General features: G+C 43.9%; 1 protein-coding gene across 1 annotated transcript in view; it reads left to right on the top strand.

The window, feature by feature from the left end:
* CUBN (cubilin) overlaps positions 1–19,339 on the top strand; it is a 256,038-nt gene that overhangs the window by 43,673 nt on the left and 193,026 nt on the right. Inside the window, exons 7-11 of the mRNA XM_069729494.1 lie at positions 148–274; positions 902–1,070; positions 1,296–1,427; positions 1,515–1,610; positions 2,348–2,472. Coding sequence (XP_069585595.1) covers positions 148–274; positions 902–1,070; positions 1,296–1,427; positions 1,515–1,610; positions 2,348–2,472 — 649 coding nt within the window. The remainder of the gene's footprint in view (positions 1–147; positions 275–901; positions 1,071–1,295; positions 1,428–1,514; positions 1,611–2,347; positions 2,473–19,339) is intronic.

The following is a 19,339-nucleotide window of genomic DNA, read 5'->3' as shown; positions in this document are numbered from 1 at the left end:
TCATCTATCTATCTATCTATCTATCTATCTATCTATCTATTATCTATCATCTATCTGTCTATCTATCTATCTATCTATCTATCTATCTATCATCTATCTCATATTTGACATTTACCTGCCCATATTATTTCTCTTGGTCTGATACAGCTGCTCCTGTACTCCAGAGTGGTATGGTCCACAGTGTACCTCCAAGTATGACGACTGTAAAGCAGGGTCTGAAGAACTCTGTGTGCATGGACAATGTATAGATTTGGACAGAACACAGCAAGGCCAGGTAAGTAACTGACTTCAAGTCAACTTATATAATTTATCAAATGGATAAAGTTCACTAAGATTTATAATGGAGTAACTCTAACATGGCCTGTGACAAATTCCGCATGGTCCACGGTAAGAGTAAAGTTGTCTATACACATGAGATGGCCGGCGACACATTTGGCCCTCTACACCCCCCATACCTCAATGCGTGGCTCACCCGGGATATGCGTTTTCAATAGGCATCAACCTGCACAAGGAATTTTAACTGCCCAATTCTTAAGTTCCCTGACATCATTGTAAAGAGGCCACCATATTTAACAGGTGGTCTGCAGGTCCCAACAATGTTGGTGGATTTCTTCAACTTTCCGCTAATGTGTATATGGGCTTTAAACCTGTATATCCTTCTTTCTTCCTACATATATGAAACCATAGAAAACAATGTCTCCTTCAGTCCTATTCTGTACCCAAATAGAAGACTTCACAGATGTACTATGAAAAGCTACAATTATTTATTATTTAATTATTATTATTTTTTTATACACATTTATTTCAGTTTCAGTGATATATATAATCTGTACATTATTTTATACAAATTTGAATTTACAGTCATATATTTTGTTTCTGATCTTTTCTATTGACCTCGCAGCCCAGATACAGCTGTGTATGTGACGCCGGATGGACAAGTCCGAGTGGAGCGTCTTCATGTACGGAAGACATCGATGAATGTTCTCTGCTCGCTCCTCCCTGCTCTCAGAATCCTCAAGTGCGGTGTGACAACACTATCGGTTCCTTTTCCTGCGGACCTTGCCCGGCAGGTATTGCCATGCATCTTAATAGAAAAAAATATGTGAATACTAGGAACTTACTGTACTTTCATACATGGGAAAAATAAAAGCTTGACTTAAAACCTTTACTGGTTAGCTAGATACATACAGCTCGGAGAAACTTGTCTGACAACCCATACTGCTGTCTCTATATATGTCACAAGGGTTGTCGCTCAGTGATTCTCAGGCTCCTGATTGTGCTTTGACTCTCTATAGGATGGCAAGGAAATGGATACAGTTGTCAGGATATTGATGAGTGTCAGACAGGCAATGGCGGCTGTTCTTTGACACCCCTGGTAAAATGTATGAACATTATGGGCTCCTTTCATTGTGGCCCTTGTCCTTCAGGTATGTTACTCATATGACATGTCGCTCATAATTGACTTTGTTTTATGATATTTTGCTCTGAAAAAGTAAAATTATTACCCTAACCAGGTTATGAAGGCGACGGACAAACCTGCAGTCAAGTGGACGCCTGTTCTGTCAATAATGGAGGCTGCCACCCATTGGCTTCATGTGCCCCACGGGAAGGTAACATTGTTGTCACGATTCCATCTATCGGTGTTTGATTGACAGTTCTGAAGCCCAATCTAGGGCAGGGGGGTGCTGAGCTGTCAGTAAGGTGATGGACAGCTCAGCCGTCCAATCGGAAGCTGGAGCGTCAACGTCTTGAGTGATAGTTTAGCCGTCCAATTACGGTCAGGGTGTGTCGGGACTTCCTCCATGTGTCTCCTGTCTATTTTGTCAACTCTATTAGATTTCCGCAAATTGTAGCTTTGCTCAAGAGGTATGTGCTTGCTCTGTGGTCCTAATCTTGTATTCTAATCTTTGCTGCTCAACGTTGGATTTCCTTGACCATCCGTTTGCCTAGCCCTTTCGTCGTGATCTGCTACCGTCTTGGAATTTTGACCTCGGACTGTTTCCTGACAGTACCTTTGTCTCATCCCTCTGTCTGTGATTTAGTCTCCTGGCTTTTGACCTCGGACCTCTTGACATCCCAGCCCTTTTGTCGTGATCTGCTACCGTCTTGGAATTTTGACCTCGGACTGTTTCCTGACAATACCTTTGTCTCATCCCTCTGTCTATGACTTAGTCTCCTGGCTTTTGACCTCGGACCTCTTGACATCCCAGCCTCACGGTTTCTCCATGAGAAGTGACTAGCATCACAATTATAGGTTTATTCATTTAATTGATTTTAGAGAAGAAAATCCATGCATCACCTGGCTAAAATTATGACTTAGTTTCCACTACTTTTTGTATTCTCTCAGAGGGTACATTGCCAATCTGTGTCTGTCCGCCTCGGTACTCTGGAAATGGATATGGGGAATATGGATGTCTGCCTATCAGTGACATTTGTGAGAAGGACAATCCTTGTGTAAATGGAGTTTGCAAGGTGGGTCATTATATCATATATGTCTTGTTCAAATACTAGAGTTATTATATAATAACAGCTTGAAAAATATGGACAAAATGTGAAAAGTGTAAGTCTATTAGAAATGGATCAAGGCTTGAATAAGCGCAGACATAGGAATATAATACAAGTTGCATCATCATGACAATCGGTGCACTTTGGCACCCATTTATTGGTGTACAGGGATCACCGGAGTTCCATGTGCTTCTCATCAGATGGGTATTCACTGTTGTTACAATACCTGACTCTTGAAGAAATGTCTTATCAGTGTTATATCTGTAGTCAAAGAATTCTGAAAACTCAGCATAAAAAGAAAAGGACAATTCCCCTAATACCATACTGCCCTCTGTATAATATAGCAGCGCACATAAAATGGAGCAATTCAAGCCAACATTGTATACTAAATGGGAAAAACTGGGTAAAACTGATATGGAAAAAGACTTCGGAATAATGGAGGAAAGTAAACTTCACCGTATCAACCAGTGTCAGGCAGCTGCTGCCAAGGCAAATAAAATCGTAGGATGCATCAAAAGGAGCAAAGATGCTCATAGTTCTACCATTTTATGGCACATTAGTCAGACACACATAGTGCGTACAATTTTAGTCACTGGTGCTCAGGAATGGCATAGTAGAGCTAGAGCGATTCATAGGCGGGCAACTAAAGCAATAAATGGAATGGGTGAACTAAAATTAGGGGTTTTGTGTAGAAACAATGATCTTAGTATGTATTTATACTTAGGACTGTAGCTATAACAAGAGATAAAGCTACTATTTCTACAGGAAAAGGTTTCTATATCAATGTAAATGTGGACTGTAAGAGCAGTTAAGACATGGATTCTTTACTGTAAGAGCAAATAGACATGAATTCTTTATTGTATGAGCAGTTAGACAAGGATTCTTTACTGTATGAGCAGTGAGATATGAGCAGTGAGACTATGGATTCTTTACGGTAAGAGCAGTTAGACAAGGAATCTTTATTGTAAGAGCAGTTAGACAAGGAATCTTTACTGTAAGCGCAGTTAGACAAGGATTCTTTACTGTGAGAGCAGTTAGACAAGGATTCTTTACTGTATGAGCAGTGAGACTATGGATTCTTTACTGTAAGAGCAGTTAGACAAGGATTCTTTACTGTAAGAGCAGTTAGACAAGGATTCTTTACTGTAAGAGCAGTTAGACATGGATTCTTTATTGTAAGAGCAATAAGACTGTAGAAATCTCTTCCAGTGAAAGCGGTCACGTTAAATACACTTAAAAAGTTCAAAAGGGACCTGAATACCCTTCTTTAGAGTATTAATATTACAATTTAATATTACACTCATGGTGTCAAACATTGTATCCTGATTGAGGGTATGTAAAAAAGTGTGAAAACTGTGATTAAAATAAAAAACTTTAGAAATGTGAGCGGAGATGGGAAGTGTGAACTAACTTTACTCACTAAAAAAATCTGAATTTTGCCAATGTACCAAAATGCCACATTGTCCTACCAAGGCTATATATGAATCACATCCAAGGCCATAGCTATAGGGGGTACAGAGGGAGCAATCGCACCTTGGCTCTCCATTTGGATTTCCTATGGGGAAAATGCCCACAAAACCTTAAACTACAGCAGTTATGGTTAGGAGTAGTGATGAGTAGTGATGAGCGAATATACTCGTTGCTCGGGTTTTCCAGAGCACGCTCGGGTGACTTCCGAGTATTTATGACTGCTCGGAGATTTAGTCTTCATCATGGCAGCTGAATGATTTACAGCTACTAGCCAGGCTGAGTACATGTGGGGATCAAGCTGGATAGTAGCTGTAAATCATTCAGCTGCCGCGATGAAAACTAAATCTCCGAGCAGTTACAAATACATGGAAGTCACCCGAGCGTGCTCGGAAAAACCCGAGTAAAGAGTATTCACTAGTAATGAACGAACGTGCTCGCCACTACTCGCCCGAGTATCACTATGCTCGGTGTACTCGGCGAGCACCGAGTATTTCCAGGATTATTTGGCGGGAGCTCCAGTCTCCGCGCTGCAAATCTGGTGCTCTTTAGAGCGCCAATGACAGTGCAGCGATTGTCAGCCATGCACTGTAATGCCGCAGCCATATTTGTTGTGGTATTACAGTGATTAGCTTGGCCGCACAGCATTATCAGGTCTATAAGAGACCTGGCGCCGCCCTGCTCACCGCATTCTGCTCCGAACTTAGCGAGTGAAGGGAGAGCTGCTGCTGAGATAGGGTCAGAATCGTTCTTTTAAGGCCGGAGTCACACTACAGCGAGATACGGCCAAGTCTCGCAGGTTAAAAACAAGCTCTGGCACCGGCACTCCGGAGCGGAGCGTGCGGCTCCATGAATTGCTGTGCGGCCGCACGCTCCGCTCTGGAGTGCCGGTGCCAGAGCTTGGTTTTAACCTGCGAGACTCGGCCGTATCTCGCTGTGTGTGATCCCTACCTAATAGTTAGTGTAGGCCTGCAACTGTTCAGCCCACAACTCCTGAGAAACAACAGTCCTTTTTAGGGCTAATTCGGGGATCTAGAGATTGCAGCGCTAGGTAGGCAGGGCTCAGCATATCCACATCAGTGCAAGGCCTGCAGGCACTGTACTGTAGCTCTCACTGCATACCTCCAAAAGCTCCATTACTGTCTGCTGCTGCTTATTTAATATATACCTAGCTGCAGTTTTCTGTGGCATTTTCTTTTCTTCACCCTAAACCTGCTTCTTTTATTCTAAAGCAATCCATAGCCCCCTTATTTCAACATTTATTTGCTTGCTCACGCTGCATACTACAGCCAGGTTATTTTGTAACTGAAGAACGTGCAAATCTACCTTTTTGTTTTTCTGTCCCAGGCACCAGATGTGAGTGTGCCCCCCCCCCCCCCAATTTTTTTATTTTGTGTGTCATAGCCAACTTGTTGACACAATTTAGTTGTGTCGAAAAAAATCAAGGCCACATTTAGATCAGTCTGTTATCTCAGGCTGACGCCTGGTGTATCTGTGGTGGAAAAATCGTAGCTTTGCAGGCAGAACTTTGAGAAAGAACATACCATTGTTCGAAACGCGTTGCTTGCTACTATGTAATTTATTGGATTGGACTGGACTTTGCTTTTTATCCTGAATAAATTTGTAAGTTTTTGGAAGCTGGATTTTTTTTTCTCTTTTTTGGATTGCTTGCTCACGTGATGACTACACGTTATCCGTGCTTCCCCACAACACATGCCGACAGGTGAGCTGGTATATATTTTTTTCTTTTTTCTGCTAGAAGTTGCATAGTTCTGTCTGCTAGCCTTATTCTGCTCATTTTTTTTTTAATTCACCTAAAACCCCCCAAAAATGTATACAGTCTGTTATGACAGGCTGACGCCTGGTGTATCTGTGGTGGAAAAATTGTAGTTTCGCAGGCATACATGGCATATTTCTGTATGCTAGCCTTGTTCTACTCTTTTTTTATTTTTTCCAAAATTCACTAAACCCCCCCAAAAAAAAATTATACAGTCTGTTATGTCAGGCTGAGGCCTGGTGTATCTGTGGTTGAAAAAATCGTACCTTCGCAGGCATAAGTTGTATCGTTCTGTCTGCTAGCCTTATTGTACTCATTTTTATTTTATTTCAAAATTTCACATACAACAGAAAAAATAATAATACAGTCTGTCATCTGTGACTGCGGCCTGTTGTATCTGTCGTGGAAAAATCGTAGCTTTGAAGGCATCCTGATCAGATATAATTTTGCTCCAAATAAATACATATGTGCTGAGCTTTTGAAATAGTTCAGTACTCCATTTAAAATGGGCAAGGCAAGGGGCAAAGAATGGGGAAGGTGACCTAATGCTGATGGTGCATGCAGTGGAAGAGGCTGTGGCCAAGCTGAAAGTGGGCCACAACAAAGACCCACATCTTCTTGCTCGACCTTCCTGTCCCAGTTTCTAGATGACCGCAGCACACTACTATTGAATCCAGAACAGTGTGAAATGGTTGTTGGTTGGATAGCGGATAATGCTTCCAGTCACTTAGCCACCACCATGTCTTCCACACAGTCAAGTCTGAGTAGCCGTGAGTGTGGACCGGATATTCCTCACCCGGATCCTCCTTCCTCCTACCATGCCGAGTGCCCTGAGACAACTGATCCCATACTTGGACACTCCGAAGAGCTGTTCAGTTTTCCCTTTCAAGATTCCAGACTCTTGGCCGGTCAACATGAAGTGGGGCCAGATGAGATTGCATGTTAGCGATGCCCAAAGCTTTGACCAGCTACGGTCACACGAAGGCGATGGTGGGAAAGTGTCACAAGAGGTGGACGATGATGAGATGCAATAGCCAGAAAGTCAGGAGGAGGAGCAGGGTGCGGATGTGGAAGATGAAGTGCTGGATGACATAGTGACTGACCCAACCTGGCAGGAGGACATGCAGAGCGAGGACAGCAGCACACATGGGGAAGGAGGCATATCACCCCAACAGGCAGGAAGGAGCAGTGTGGTAGCCACAGACAGAAGTCGTGCATCCGTTCCCCGTAACACCAACATGAGGGAAGTTGCCATTCCAACTGTTAGATCTTCCCGAGTCTGGTTATTTTTTAAAGACTCTGCCGATAACCTCAAACAGGCCATTTGCAGAACCTGCCATGCCTGCATCAGCAGGGGTAGCAAAACTACCAGCCTGACCACCAGCAGCATGATCAGGCATATGGCAGCAAAGCACCTGACTTTGTGGGCCGAATCCCAGGCTCCAAGAACACTGTCTGCAGGTGACACCACTGCTTCTTCCACTGTTTTGCATAGAAGCCAATTGTTATGAAACTTCAGCACAGAACTAGGAGAGATGGGGGAAAGTTGGCCCTGCACTAAGACTAGGCTAAACTCAGCGAAGACCTATAGATAAGAGGAAGGAGGTCCCTAAAAGATCTAAGGACTGGGTACAAAAAAACAGGTCACCTCCTAATAGGAAACACAGAGAAGGCTGCAGAAACAAACTGAAAACAGAAACAAAAGTTAGCAGAACCAGAGATCCCAGAACTGCAAAAATCAAACACAGAAAGCTGTCTACGCAGCTAGCTAGAACTCTAGGGGATTAACACTGTTGTCCAGCAAGGAATGGAAGGCAGGTGCTGGGTAATAAAGGGTGATACAATCACCTGACCAAGACAACCCAGCACCAGGGGGAAAAGACCAGCAGCAAGAAAACAAGAAGATGGCGGATGGTCAAAGCAAAATAGATTCTAACAATACCTCCCCTTTTACGAAAATCCTCCGGATCCTCTTGGCCGAGCCTTATTCGGAAATCTGTGAAAAGCCTTAATCAGCCTTGAGGCCGAGACGTCCTCAGCTTTCACCCAGGAATTATCCTCGGGACCGCAACCCTTCTAGGACAGGAAATACTGCAAACTTCCTCTGTGCCACCTGGAATCTAAAATGCGTGAAATCTCAAACTCGCCGTCCTCATCAACTAGAGGAACAGTTGGCATAGGCTCCTTATCTGGTGTGTCAACTTTCTTCAGTAAAGATACATGAAAAACTGAATTAATTCTCCAGGACGAGGGGATGTCTAATCCCACTGCTGCCGAGTTGACCAACTGAACCACTTTGAAGGGTCTTACAGACTTAGGCCCCAGTTTTTTACAAGGGATCTTCAAATGCAGATTCCTGAAGGACAACCAGACCATGTCCCGAACCGCAAACAACGCCTCCCTTCTTTTCTTGTCAAGATATTTCTTTGACCTCCTATTAGCCTCTTTCAGATTATGGCATACATTGGTCCAAACCCTGTCCAAATTTCCAGAAAAACTCCCCTCCTCAGGCACCGCTGCCCCAATCTTAGAAAATGGACCGAAAGATGGATGCCTCCCTGTACAGCAAAAAAAAGGAGAACACCCCGTCAAGGAAGACGTATGATTATTAAGAGCAAACTCAGCTAGCGGTAGATATTCCGAACACATCTCCTGATTGTCTGCTACAAAACCTCTCAAAAACTGCCCGACATCCTGGTTCTTCCGTTCTGTCTGTCCATTGGACTCCGGATGATAACCTGACAAAAATGATAAATGAACCTTTAATCTGTCACAAAAAGCACGCCAAAAAGCGAGCCACAAACTGTGGTCCTCTATCGGAAACAATGTCCGTGGGAACCCCATGGAGCCTGACAATCTCTTTCACAAATGCCTTAGCTAGAGTCTTGGCACAGGGTAATTTATTAAACGGGAGCAGATGACACATCTTACTAAACCAGTCCACAATAACCCAGATGACAGAAAAACCCTCAGAGACCAGCAGATCGGTGATAAAATCCATAGCAAGATGTGACCATGGCGAACTAGGAACCTCCAAAGGGCACAGCAGCCCTGCAGCTGGGCATGTGAGGCCTTCAACCTAGCGCACACAGTACACTGACGCACCCACTTGATGATTTCTCTTTGCCACCCTGGCCAGCAGAAACTTCGACCGAGCGACTTTCTAGTTTCCGAAATCCCTCGATGACCCGCCAACTGAGACTCATGACATTCAGCAAACAAAGCTCCCCGCAAGGCTCTTGGCACAAATAATTTACAATATGGAGTGTTAGTTGGTGCAGCATTCTGGGCCTTTAGGATGCTACTCTCCAACTCAGAACCCAATGCTGCCACCACCACCCCTCTCTGCAAAATACATTACTCCTTCTCAGTATTAACTGCTGAAGAGAAACTATGAGACAAAGCATCCGCTTTAACATTCTTTGTCCCAGGGATATATGTGACGGAGAAATTAAACTGGGCAAAAAACAGTGCCCACCTAGCTTGACTGGCATTCAAATGTTTAGCAGCATCCAGATATATCAGATTCTTATGATCATTAAAAACCTGTATCGGATGAATGGCCCCCTCCAAAAAATATCGCCAATGCTCAAACTCGAGTTTAATAGCCAGCAACTCTCTGTTCCCAACATCTTAGTTGAGCTCAGTCTCCGAATTTTTTTTAGAAAGGAAAGCACAGGGATGCTCTTCATCCTCTCCCTCCTGGGGCAGAACTGCCCCCACCCCTACTGAAGAGGCATTAACCTCTACCAGAAATGGCTTGGTCTCATCCGTCTGGATCAAAACAGGAGCAGAGCTAAACCTCTCCTTGAGATGCTCAAAAGCCTTAACAGCCTCCGGGGACCATTGAACAGTATTAGAACCCTTCTTGGTGAGATCAGTTATAGGTTCAGCAATCACAGAAAAATTCTTTATGAACTTTCTGTAATAATTGGCAAACCCCAAAAATCTCTGAACCGACTTCAAACATTCAGGCCACTCCAGCACTGCCTGAACCTTTACCGGGTCCATCTCAAACCCATCACTGGAGACAAGGTACCCCAAAAAACTAATTTTCTGTACCGCAAACTCGCACTTCTCCAATTTAGCAAAGAGTGAGTTTTCACTCAAAATCTGTAGAACTTCGCGCACTCTCTGCCAATGCGACTCCAGATCAGGTGAATATATCAAAATATCGTCCAAATAAACAATAACACTCCTACTGATCAACGACCTCAGAATGTCATTAATGAAATTTTGAAAACACTCAGGCGCATTAGTAAGGCCAAAAGGCATCACCAGACTCTCAAAATACCTTCCGGGGTATTAAAGGCTGTCTTCCATTCATCGACCTCCTTCAGCCACAGCAAATTATATGCCCCACAAAGTTCTTAGAGAACCACTTTGCTCTAGTTAGTTGGTTAAACAAATCTGGAATCAGCGGCAACGGATTGCGCACAGTGATCTTAATAATCTCCCGAAAATCCAGACACTGCCTAAGGCCCCCATCCTTCTTTTTGACAAAAAAGAATCCTACTGCCACAGGGGATTTAGAGGGTCTTATATGACCTGCAGCTAAACTAGTCTGTAGGTATTCCTTTAAGGCCTCCCTCTCGGGAATCGTCAGATTGTCAGATTAAATAAACGACTCTTAGGAAGTGTGGCACATGGAACTAACTCGATAGCACAGTCGTACTCTCTATGGGGTGGTAGAGCTAGCGACTCAACCTCCGAAAATACCCTCTAGAAATCCTGAATGGCTTCAGGTAGCTCCTTCTTAAGAACTGCAGCAATGTGAACATTACAACAATTACCATAACACCCCTGACCCCAGGACCTTATAATACTAGACGACCAATCCAGCAAAGGATTGTGCATTTTTAACCAGGGTAAACCCAGGACGACTGGGCAAGGTAATTTAGCAAGAACAAACAAGTCTATACACTCCTGATGTTCCATATTCACCATAAGTGGAACCCGGAATCCTTTCGAGAAGTACACCCATGTTCCAGAGGAGTGTTATCAATAGCCACAACAGGAATAGGAGATGACAATGGTTCAGAATCAAACTTAAATTTGTCTAGGAATTGTTGATCAATCAAATTAAGTGCAGAACCACAATCCACCATTACATGAAAATCAATGGAATGACCATGATACAGTATGTGGTATTACCTGGAAAAAAAAACTCCTGTGGACCGTAAAAACGCAATATGAACTGGAGTGTTACTCCTACTGACCTTTTTCTTCTTTCCTTATGTGAACCTCACATTGCTTAATAAAATGGTCAGCCTTACCACAATAGAAGCATAGCCCTTCAGCAAACCTCTTCTCCCTCTCCTGTGAACAAGAGGACATCGCCCCAAGTTGCATCAGTTCCCCGCTGTTGACGGGGCGATCCTGAGAGACTGGGTCCAGCATTATAAGAGTCTTCTCTTCACTCCGCCTGTCTCTTAATCTTCTATCCACACGGATAGCTAACTGCATAGCAGATTCCAAAGTATCATGTGCAGGATATGCAATGAGCAAATCTTTAACTCTTTCACTCAAACCTGCTAAAAATTGACTCTTGAACGCTGGGTCATTCCACCTGACCTCTGGGGACCATCGTCTGAACAGGGTGCAATACCTCTCAGCATCAACAAAACCCTGTTTAACCCCTTCATGACCCAGCCTATTTTGACCTTAATGACCTGGCCGTTTTTTGCAATTCTGACCAGTGTCCTTTTATGAGGTAATAACTCAGGAACGCTTCAACGGATCCTAGCGGTTCTGAGATTGTTTTTTCGTGACATATTGGGCTTCATGTTAGTGGTAAATTTAGGTCAATAAATTCTGCGTTTATTTGTGATAAAAACGGAAATTTGGCGAAAATTTTGAAAATTTCGCAATTTTCACATTTTGAATTTTTATTCTGTTAAACCAGAGAGTTATGTGACACAAAATAGTTAATAAATAACATTTCCCACATGTCTACTTTACACCAGCACAATTTTGGAAACAACATTTTTTTTTGCTAGGAAGTTATAAGAGTTAAAATTTGACCAGCGATTTCTCATTTTTACAACGAAATTTACAAAACCATTTTTTTTAGGGACCACCTCACATTTGAAGTCAGTTTGAGGGGTCTATATGGCTGAAAATACCCAAAAGTGACACCATTCTAAAAAATGCACCCCTCAAGGTGCTCAAAACCACATTCAAGAAGTTTTTTAACCCTTCAGGTGCTTCACAGCAGCAGAAGCAACATGGAAGGAAAAAATGAACATTTAACTTTTTAGTCACAAAAATTATCTTTTAGCAACATTTTTTTTATTTTCCCAATGGTAAAAGGAGAAACTGAACCACGAAAGTTGTTGTCCAATTTGTCCTGAGTACGCTGATACCTCATATGTGGGGGTAAACCACTGTTTGGGCGCACGGCAGGGCTTGGAAGGGAAGGAGCGCCATTTGACTTTTTGAATGAAAAATTGGCTCCACTCTTTAGCGGACACCATGTCACGTTTGGAGAGCCCCCGTGTGCCTAAAAATTGGAGCTCCCCCACACGTGACCCCATTTTGGAAACTAGACGCCCCAAGGAACTTATCTAGATGCATAGTGAGAACTTTGAACCCCCGGGGGCTTCACAAATTGATCCGTAAAAATGAAAAAGTACTTTTTTTTCACAAAAAAATTCTTTTAGCCTCAATTTTTTTCATTTTTACATGGGCAACAGGATAAAATGGATCCTAAAATTTGTTGGGCAATTTCTCATGAGTACACCGATACCTCACATGTGGGGGTAAACCACTGTTTGGGCACATGGTAAGGTTCGGAAGGGAAGGAGCGCCATTTGACTTTTTGAATGAAAAATTATCTCCATCGTTAGCGGACACCATGTCGTGTTTGGAGAGCCCCCGTGTGCCTAAACATTGGAGCTCCCCCACAAATGACCCCATTTTGGAAACTAGACCCCCCAAGGAACTTATCTAGATGCATATTGAGCACTTTAAACCCTCAGGTGCTTCACAAATTGATCTGTAAAAATGAAAAAGTACTTTTTTTTTCACAAAAAAATTCTTTTCGCCTCAGTTTTTCATTTTCACATGGGCAATAGGATAAAATGAATCCTAAAATTTGTTGGGCAATTTCTCCCGAGTACGCCGATACCTCATATGTGGGGGTAAACCACTGTTTGGGCACACGGCAGGGCTCGGAAGGGAAGGCGCGCCATTTGACTTTTTGAATGGAAAATTAGCTCCAATTGTTAGCGGACACCATGTCGCGTTTAGAGAGCCCCTGTGTGCCTATGCATTGGAGCTCCCCCACAAGTGACCCCATTTTGGAAACTAGACCCCCCAAGGAACTTATCTAGATGCATATTGAGCACTTTAAACCCCCAGGTGCTTCACAGAAGCTTATAATGCAGAGCCATGAAAATAAAAAATAATTTTTCTTTCCTCAAAAATGATTTTTAGCCTGGAATTTCCTATTTTGCCAAGGGTAATAGGAGAAATTGGACCGCAAATGTTGTTGTCCAGTTTGTCCTGAGTACGCTGATACCCCATATGTGGGGGTAAACCACTGTTTGGGCGCACGGCAGGGCTCGGAAGGGAAGGCACGCCAATTGGCTTTTTAAATGGAAAATTAGCTCCAATCATTAGCGGACACCATGTCACGTTTGGAGAGCCCCTGTGTGCCTAAACATTGGAGATCCCCCACATATGACCCCATTTTGGAAACTAGACCCCCAAAGGAACTAATCTAGATGTGTGGTGAGGACTTTGAACTTCCAAGTGCTTCACAGAAGTTTATAACGCAGAGCCATGAAAATAAAATAAAAATTTTATTTTCTCTAAAATGATTTTTTAGCCTGCAATTTATTATTTTCCCAAGGGTAACAGGAGAAATTTGACCCCAAAAGTTGTTGTACAGTTTCTCCTGAGTACGCTGATACCCCATATGTGGGGGTAAACCACAGTTTGGGCACATGTCGGGGCTCGGAAGTCAAGTAGTGACATTTTGAAATGCAGACTTTGATGGAATGCTCTGCGGGCGTTACGTTGCGTTTGCAGAGCCCCTGATGTGGCTAAACAGTAGAAACCCCCCACAAGTGACCCCATTTTAGAAACTAGACCCCGAAAGGAACTTATCTAGATGTGAGGTGAGCACTTTGAACCCCCAAGTGCTTCACAGAAGTTTATAACACAGAGCAGTGAAAATAATAAATACGTTTTCTTTCCTCAAAAATAATTTTTTAGCCCAGAATTTTTTATTTTCCCAAGGGTTACAGGAGAAATTGGACCCCAAAAGTTGTTGTCCAGTTTCTCCTGAGTACGCTGATACCCCATATGTGGGGGTAAACCACTGTTTGGGCACACGTCGGGGCTCAGAAGGGAAGTAGTGACTTTTGAAATGCAGACTTTGATGGAATGGTCTGCGGGCGTCACGTTGCGTTTGCAGAGCCCCTGGTGTGCCTAAACAGTAGAAACCCCCCACAAGTGACCCCATTTTGGAAACTAGACCCCCCAAGGAACTTATCTAGATATGTGGTGAGCACTTTGAACCCCCAAGTGCTTCACAGACGTTTACAACGCAGAGCCGTGAAAATAAAAAATCATTTTTCTTTCCTCAAAAATGATGTTTTAGCAAGCAATTTTTTATTTTCTCAAGGGTAACAGGAGAAATTGGACCCCAGTAATTGTTGCCCAGTTTGTCCTGAGTACGCTGATACCCCATATGTGGGGGTAAACCACTGTTTGGGCACATGTCGGGGCTCGGAAGTCAAGTAGTGACGTTTTGAAATGCAGACTTTGATGGAATGGTCTGCGGGCGTCACGTTGCGTTTGCAGAGCCCCTGGTGTGCCTAAACAGTAGAAACCCCCCACAAGTGACCCCATTTTGGAAACTAGACCCCCCAAGGAACTTATCTAGATATGTGGTGAGCACTTTGAACCCCCAAGTGCTTCACAGACGTTTACAACGCAGAGCCGTGAAAATAAAAAATCATTTTACTTTCCTCAAAAATGATGTTTTAGCAAGCAATTTTTTATTTTCTCAAGGGTAACAGGAGAAATTGGACCCCAGTAATTGTTGCCCAGTTTGTCCTGAGTACACTGATACCCCATATGTGGGGGTAAACCACTGTTTGGGCACACGTCGGGGCTCGGAAGGGAAGGAGCACCATTTGACTTTTTGAATAAAAGATTGGCTGGAATCAATGGTGGCGCCATGTTGCGTTTGGAGACCCCCTGATGTGCCTAAACAGTGGAAACCCCTCAATTCTAACGCCAACACACCCCTAACCCTTATCCCAACTGTAGCCGTAACCCTAACCACAACCCTAACCGCAACACACCCCTAACCACAACCCTAACCCCAACACACCCCTAACCCTAACCACAACCCTAATTCCAACCCAACCCTAACCCTAAGGCTATGTACCCACGTTGCGGATTCGTGTGAGATTTTTCCGCACCATTTTTGAAAAATCCGCGGGTAAAAGGCACTGCGTTTTACCTGCGGATTTACTGCGGATTTCACCTGCGGATTCCTATTGAGGAATAGGTGTAAAACGCTGCGGAATCCGCACAAAGAATTGACATGCTGCGGAAAATACAACGCAGCGTTTCCGTGCGGTATTTTCCGCACCATGGGCACAGCGGATTTGGTTTTCCATAGGTTTACATGGTACTGTAAACCTGATGGAACACTGCTGCGGATCCGCAGCGGCCAATCCGCTGCGGATCCGCAGCCAAATCCGCACCGTGTGCACATAGCCTAATTCTAAAGGTATGTGCACACGCTTCGGAAAACGCTGCGGATCCGCAGCAGTTTCCCATGAGTTTACATTTCAATGTAAACCTATGGGAAACAAAAATCGCTGTACACATGCTGCGGAAAAACTGCACGGAAACGCAGCGGTTTACATTCCGCAGCATGTCACTTCTTTCTGCGGATTCCACAGCGGTTTTACAACTGCTCCAATAGAAAATCGCAGTTGTAAAACCGCAGTGAAATGCGCAGAAAAACCGCGGTAAATCTGCCATAAATCCGCAGCGGTTTAGCACTGCGGATTTATCAAATCCGCTGCGGAAAAATCCGCAGAGGACCAGAATACGTGTGCACATACCGATACCCTAACCCTAACCCTAACCCTACCCCTAACCCTACCCCTACCCCTAACCCTAACCCTACCCCTACCCCTAACCCTAACCCTACCCCTAACCCTACCCCTAACCCTAACCCTAACCCTAGTTCTAACTCCAACCTTAGTGAAAAAAAAAAAAAATTCTTTATTTTATTATTGTCCCTATCTATGGGGGACAAATGGGGGGGGGGTCATTTACTGTTTTTTTATTTTGACCACTGTGATAGATTATATCACAGTGATCAAAATTCACATTGGAACGAATCTGCCGGCCGGCAGATTCGGCGGGCGCACTGCGCATGCGCCCGCCATTTTGGAACATGGCGCCGCTCGGGGAAGAAGACGGACGGACCCCGCCAGGATCGGTAAGTATAAGGGGGGGAGATCAGGGCTCAGGGGGGGAGATCAGGGCACGGGGGGGCGTCGGAGCACGGGGGGGAGGGATCGGAGCATGGGGGAGAGTGATCGGTGTGCGGGCGGGTGGATCGGTGTGCAGGGGGGGTGGATCGGTGTGCAGGGGGGGGTGGTTCGGAGCACGGGGGGGGATCGGAGTGCGGGGGGGTTTGATTGGAGCACGGGGGGGTGTGATTGGAGTACGGGGGGGTGTGATTGGAGCACGGGGGGAGCGGACAGGAGGACGGGGGAGCGGAGCACAGGACGGAGGGGAGCGGGCCACAGATCGGGGGGCTGGGGGGGCGATCGGTGGGGTGGGGTGGGGGCACATTAGTATTTCCAGCCATGGCCGATGATATTGCAGCATCGGCCATGGCTGGATTATAATATTTCACCATTTTTTTAGGTGAAATATTACAAATCGCTCTGATTGGCAGTTTCACTTTCAACAGCCAATCAGAGCGATCGTAGCCACGAGGGGGTGAAGCCACCCCCCCTGGGCTAAACTACCACTCCCCCTGTCCCTGCAGATCGGGTGAAATGGGAGTTAACCCTTTCACCCGATCTGCAGGGACGCGATCTTTCTGTGACACAGCATATGCGTCACAGGTCGGATTGGCACCGACTTTCATGACGCATACGCTGTGTCACAGGTCGGGAAGGGGTTAAGCCATCTGAGCTCTGCCTCAGCTGATGTGACCTGATCAGGATCATCATATAACAACCCCATAGCAGAAAAAAATGCTTCCACTGATGTCAAACAAGGATCTTCAGGATGTAATGAAAACGTCCAGATTTGGGGTTCACCTCGCAATAAAGACATAATAATCCCCACATGCTGCAATTCATTCCCTGAAGATCTGGGTCTAAGCCGAAAATATAGTAAACATGCATTTTTAAATGTAAAAAATTCCTGCCGTTCACCAGAAAAAAAACTCAGGTAATCCTACCTTAGGTTCTTCAGGGCGTGCTCCAGAGCAATTACTCACGTGCTGTTGAAGGTTGGTTACTTCCAAAGTTAACCTTTGCAAGCATAGAATATTTTTAAAAAATGTAACCCCCTTGGGGAAATGTTTGTCAGCCCATGCACTACGTGTATGGGCATTACAAGTCTAGGAGACACACTTCTTTATATTGGGCCTAGTTTTTAATGAGGCCTTCAGCAATGTCTCCTCATTCTCCACCACTAGATCACCATGCTTAACATGTTCTGTGCTACTATAGGTAGTCCAATTTTTGGCAAGGGTGTCTATGATGCCCATAGTATATTTTAAAAAAATGTATCCCCCTTGGGGAAATGTTTGTCAGCCCATGCACTACGTGTATGGGCATTACAAGTCTAGGAGACACACTCCTTTACATTGGGCCTAGTTTTTAAAGAGACCTTCAGCAATGTCTCCTCATTCTCCACCACTAGATCACCATGCTTAACGTATTCTGTGCTGATACACCAGAGCAATTTTTGGCAAAAGTGTCTATATGTGTCACGCCGCCCTGGTATCAATGCTGCAGGGGAAGCTGCACACAGCAGCTGAGCAAGACGCCAAATTACTAACCTGAACCCACGGGACCTTTGACATGAAACAGAGTGTACAGGTAATGAACAGGACCTTAGACCATGTGACAGAGTGGGAGGAGGTAAGGGGCGGAGCCAGACGCCAGGGAAACAGAGAAGGGACAAGCACTAAAGAATAATCAAACAAGCAGAGGTTATAGCCAGGAGATTACGAGGTACCAAAATGGAGAGACAGGATAGTCAGAAGCAAAGCCAGAGTTCAGTAAGCCAGGAACACAAACAGAGTAAATCACAAAAAGCAAGATAACACTATGCAAGCCGGACACACACTCCAGAAGTCACGCATACAGACAGAGAATCTATGGCTGACAGAGAAACCAGGTTAGGAACGAGTATAAATACCCTTCCTATTTTGGAAAAAAGGCTAGCAACATTAACCCTGTGAGCGCAGGACATTAACCATGCTGTGACCATGACAATATGATGGCCGTTACCAATTTGAAACCAAAAGAAATGTTACTCCCCAGGGGAAAATTTTGTAAAAATTAGATGTACGTATATTCTTCTCATTTATTATTATATTTTAAATTTTTCATAGCTCTGGACAGTTCTCTAATGAGGTAGTGTATACCTCTACAATATAAAATTATTCAAAGACTTTTATATTATATTTTTATTTATAGCCCTGTCTCTGAGCTGTTGCTAGGGACTAACATATCTCGTTGGACACATTCTGGCTTCATATTTATGAACCTGTGTTTGCCCCTCCCTTTTGTTATTTTCTTTCATAGGTGGAGTCACATTTTTTATTTATTTATTTTATTTCAGTATGATTTATCTTATTTCTCCTCATTCTCCAATACTAAATCACCAGGGTTAACTGGTTTTGTGCTGCTACAGCCAGTGCAATTTTTGCCATGGGTGTCTATGATGCCCATAAAAGATTTTTTTTAAATGTACCCCCCCATGGGGAAATGTTTGGACAATTTTAGTACTCCAAATGTTTTATTTTAGTATCATAGTATCTACTTATGGACACATTTTTGTTGGGCCAAAAAAAAACAAGAACACATTTTGATCACTTTGTTATCTCCGTCAGACGCATGGTGTATCTGTGGTGTCCAAATCCTTGCTTTGTAGGCATACATTGCATTTTTGGGTCTGCTAGACTGCTACCCTTTGTGTATACAGTATTTTGTGGTTTTTAAAATATTAAAGAATACATCCCACATATTAAAACAGTCTGTTATGTCAGTCACATGTCTGGTCTATGTGTGGTCTTCAAATCTTGGCTTTTCAGCCATACATTCCAGTTTTTGGTCTGATACCTTTGCTGTAGACAGTATTTTGTTTTTTTTTTTAATTTTAAAAAATACATTACTCATATTGAAACAGTCTGTTATCTCAGTCACACGTCTGGTCTATCAGTGGTCTTCAAATCTTGTCTATTCAGACATGCATTCCATTTTTTGGTCTGATACCCTTGTTGTATACAGTATTTTGTGGTTAGAAAATTTTTAAAAATACAGGCCACATATTGAAACAGTCTGTTATCTCCGTCCGACGGCCATT

This window comes from Ranitomeya imitator, chromosome 6, assembly GCF_032444005.1.
Source record: "Ranitomeya imitator isolate aRanImi1 chromosome 6, aRanImi1.pri, whole genome shotgun sequence".
Taxonomy (NCBI): Eukaryota; Metazoa; Chordata; class Amphibia; order Anura; family Dendrobatidae; genus Ranitomeya; species Ranitomeya imitator.
Note: the sequence above shows the minus strand (reverse complement) of the source record. Positions and strands in the feature narration are given on the sequence as shown.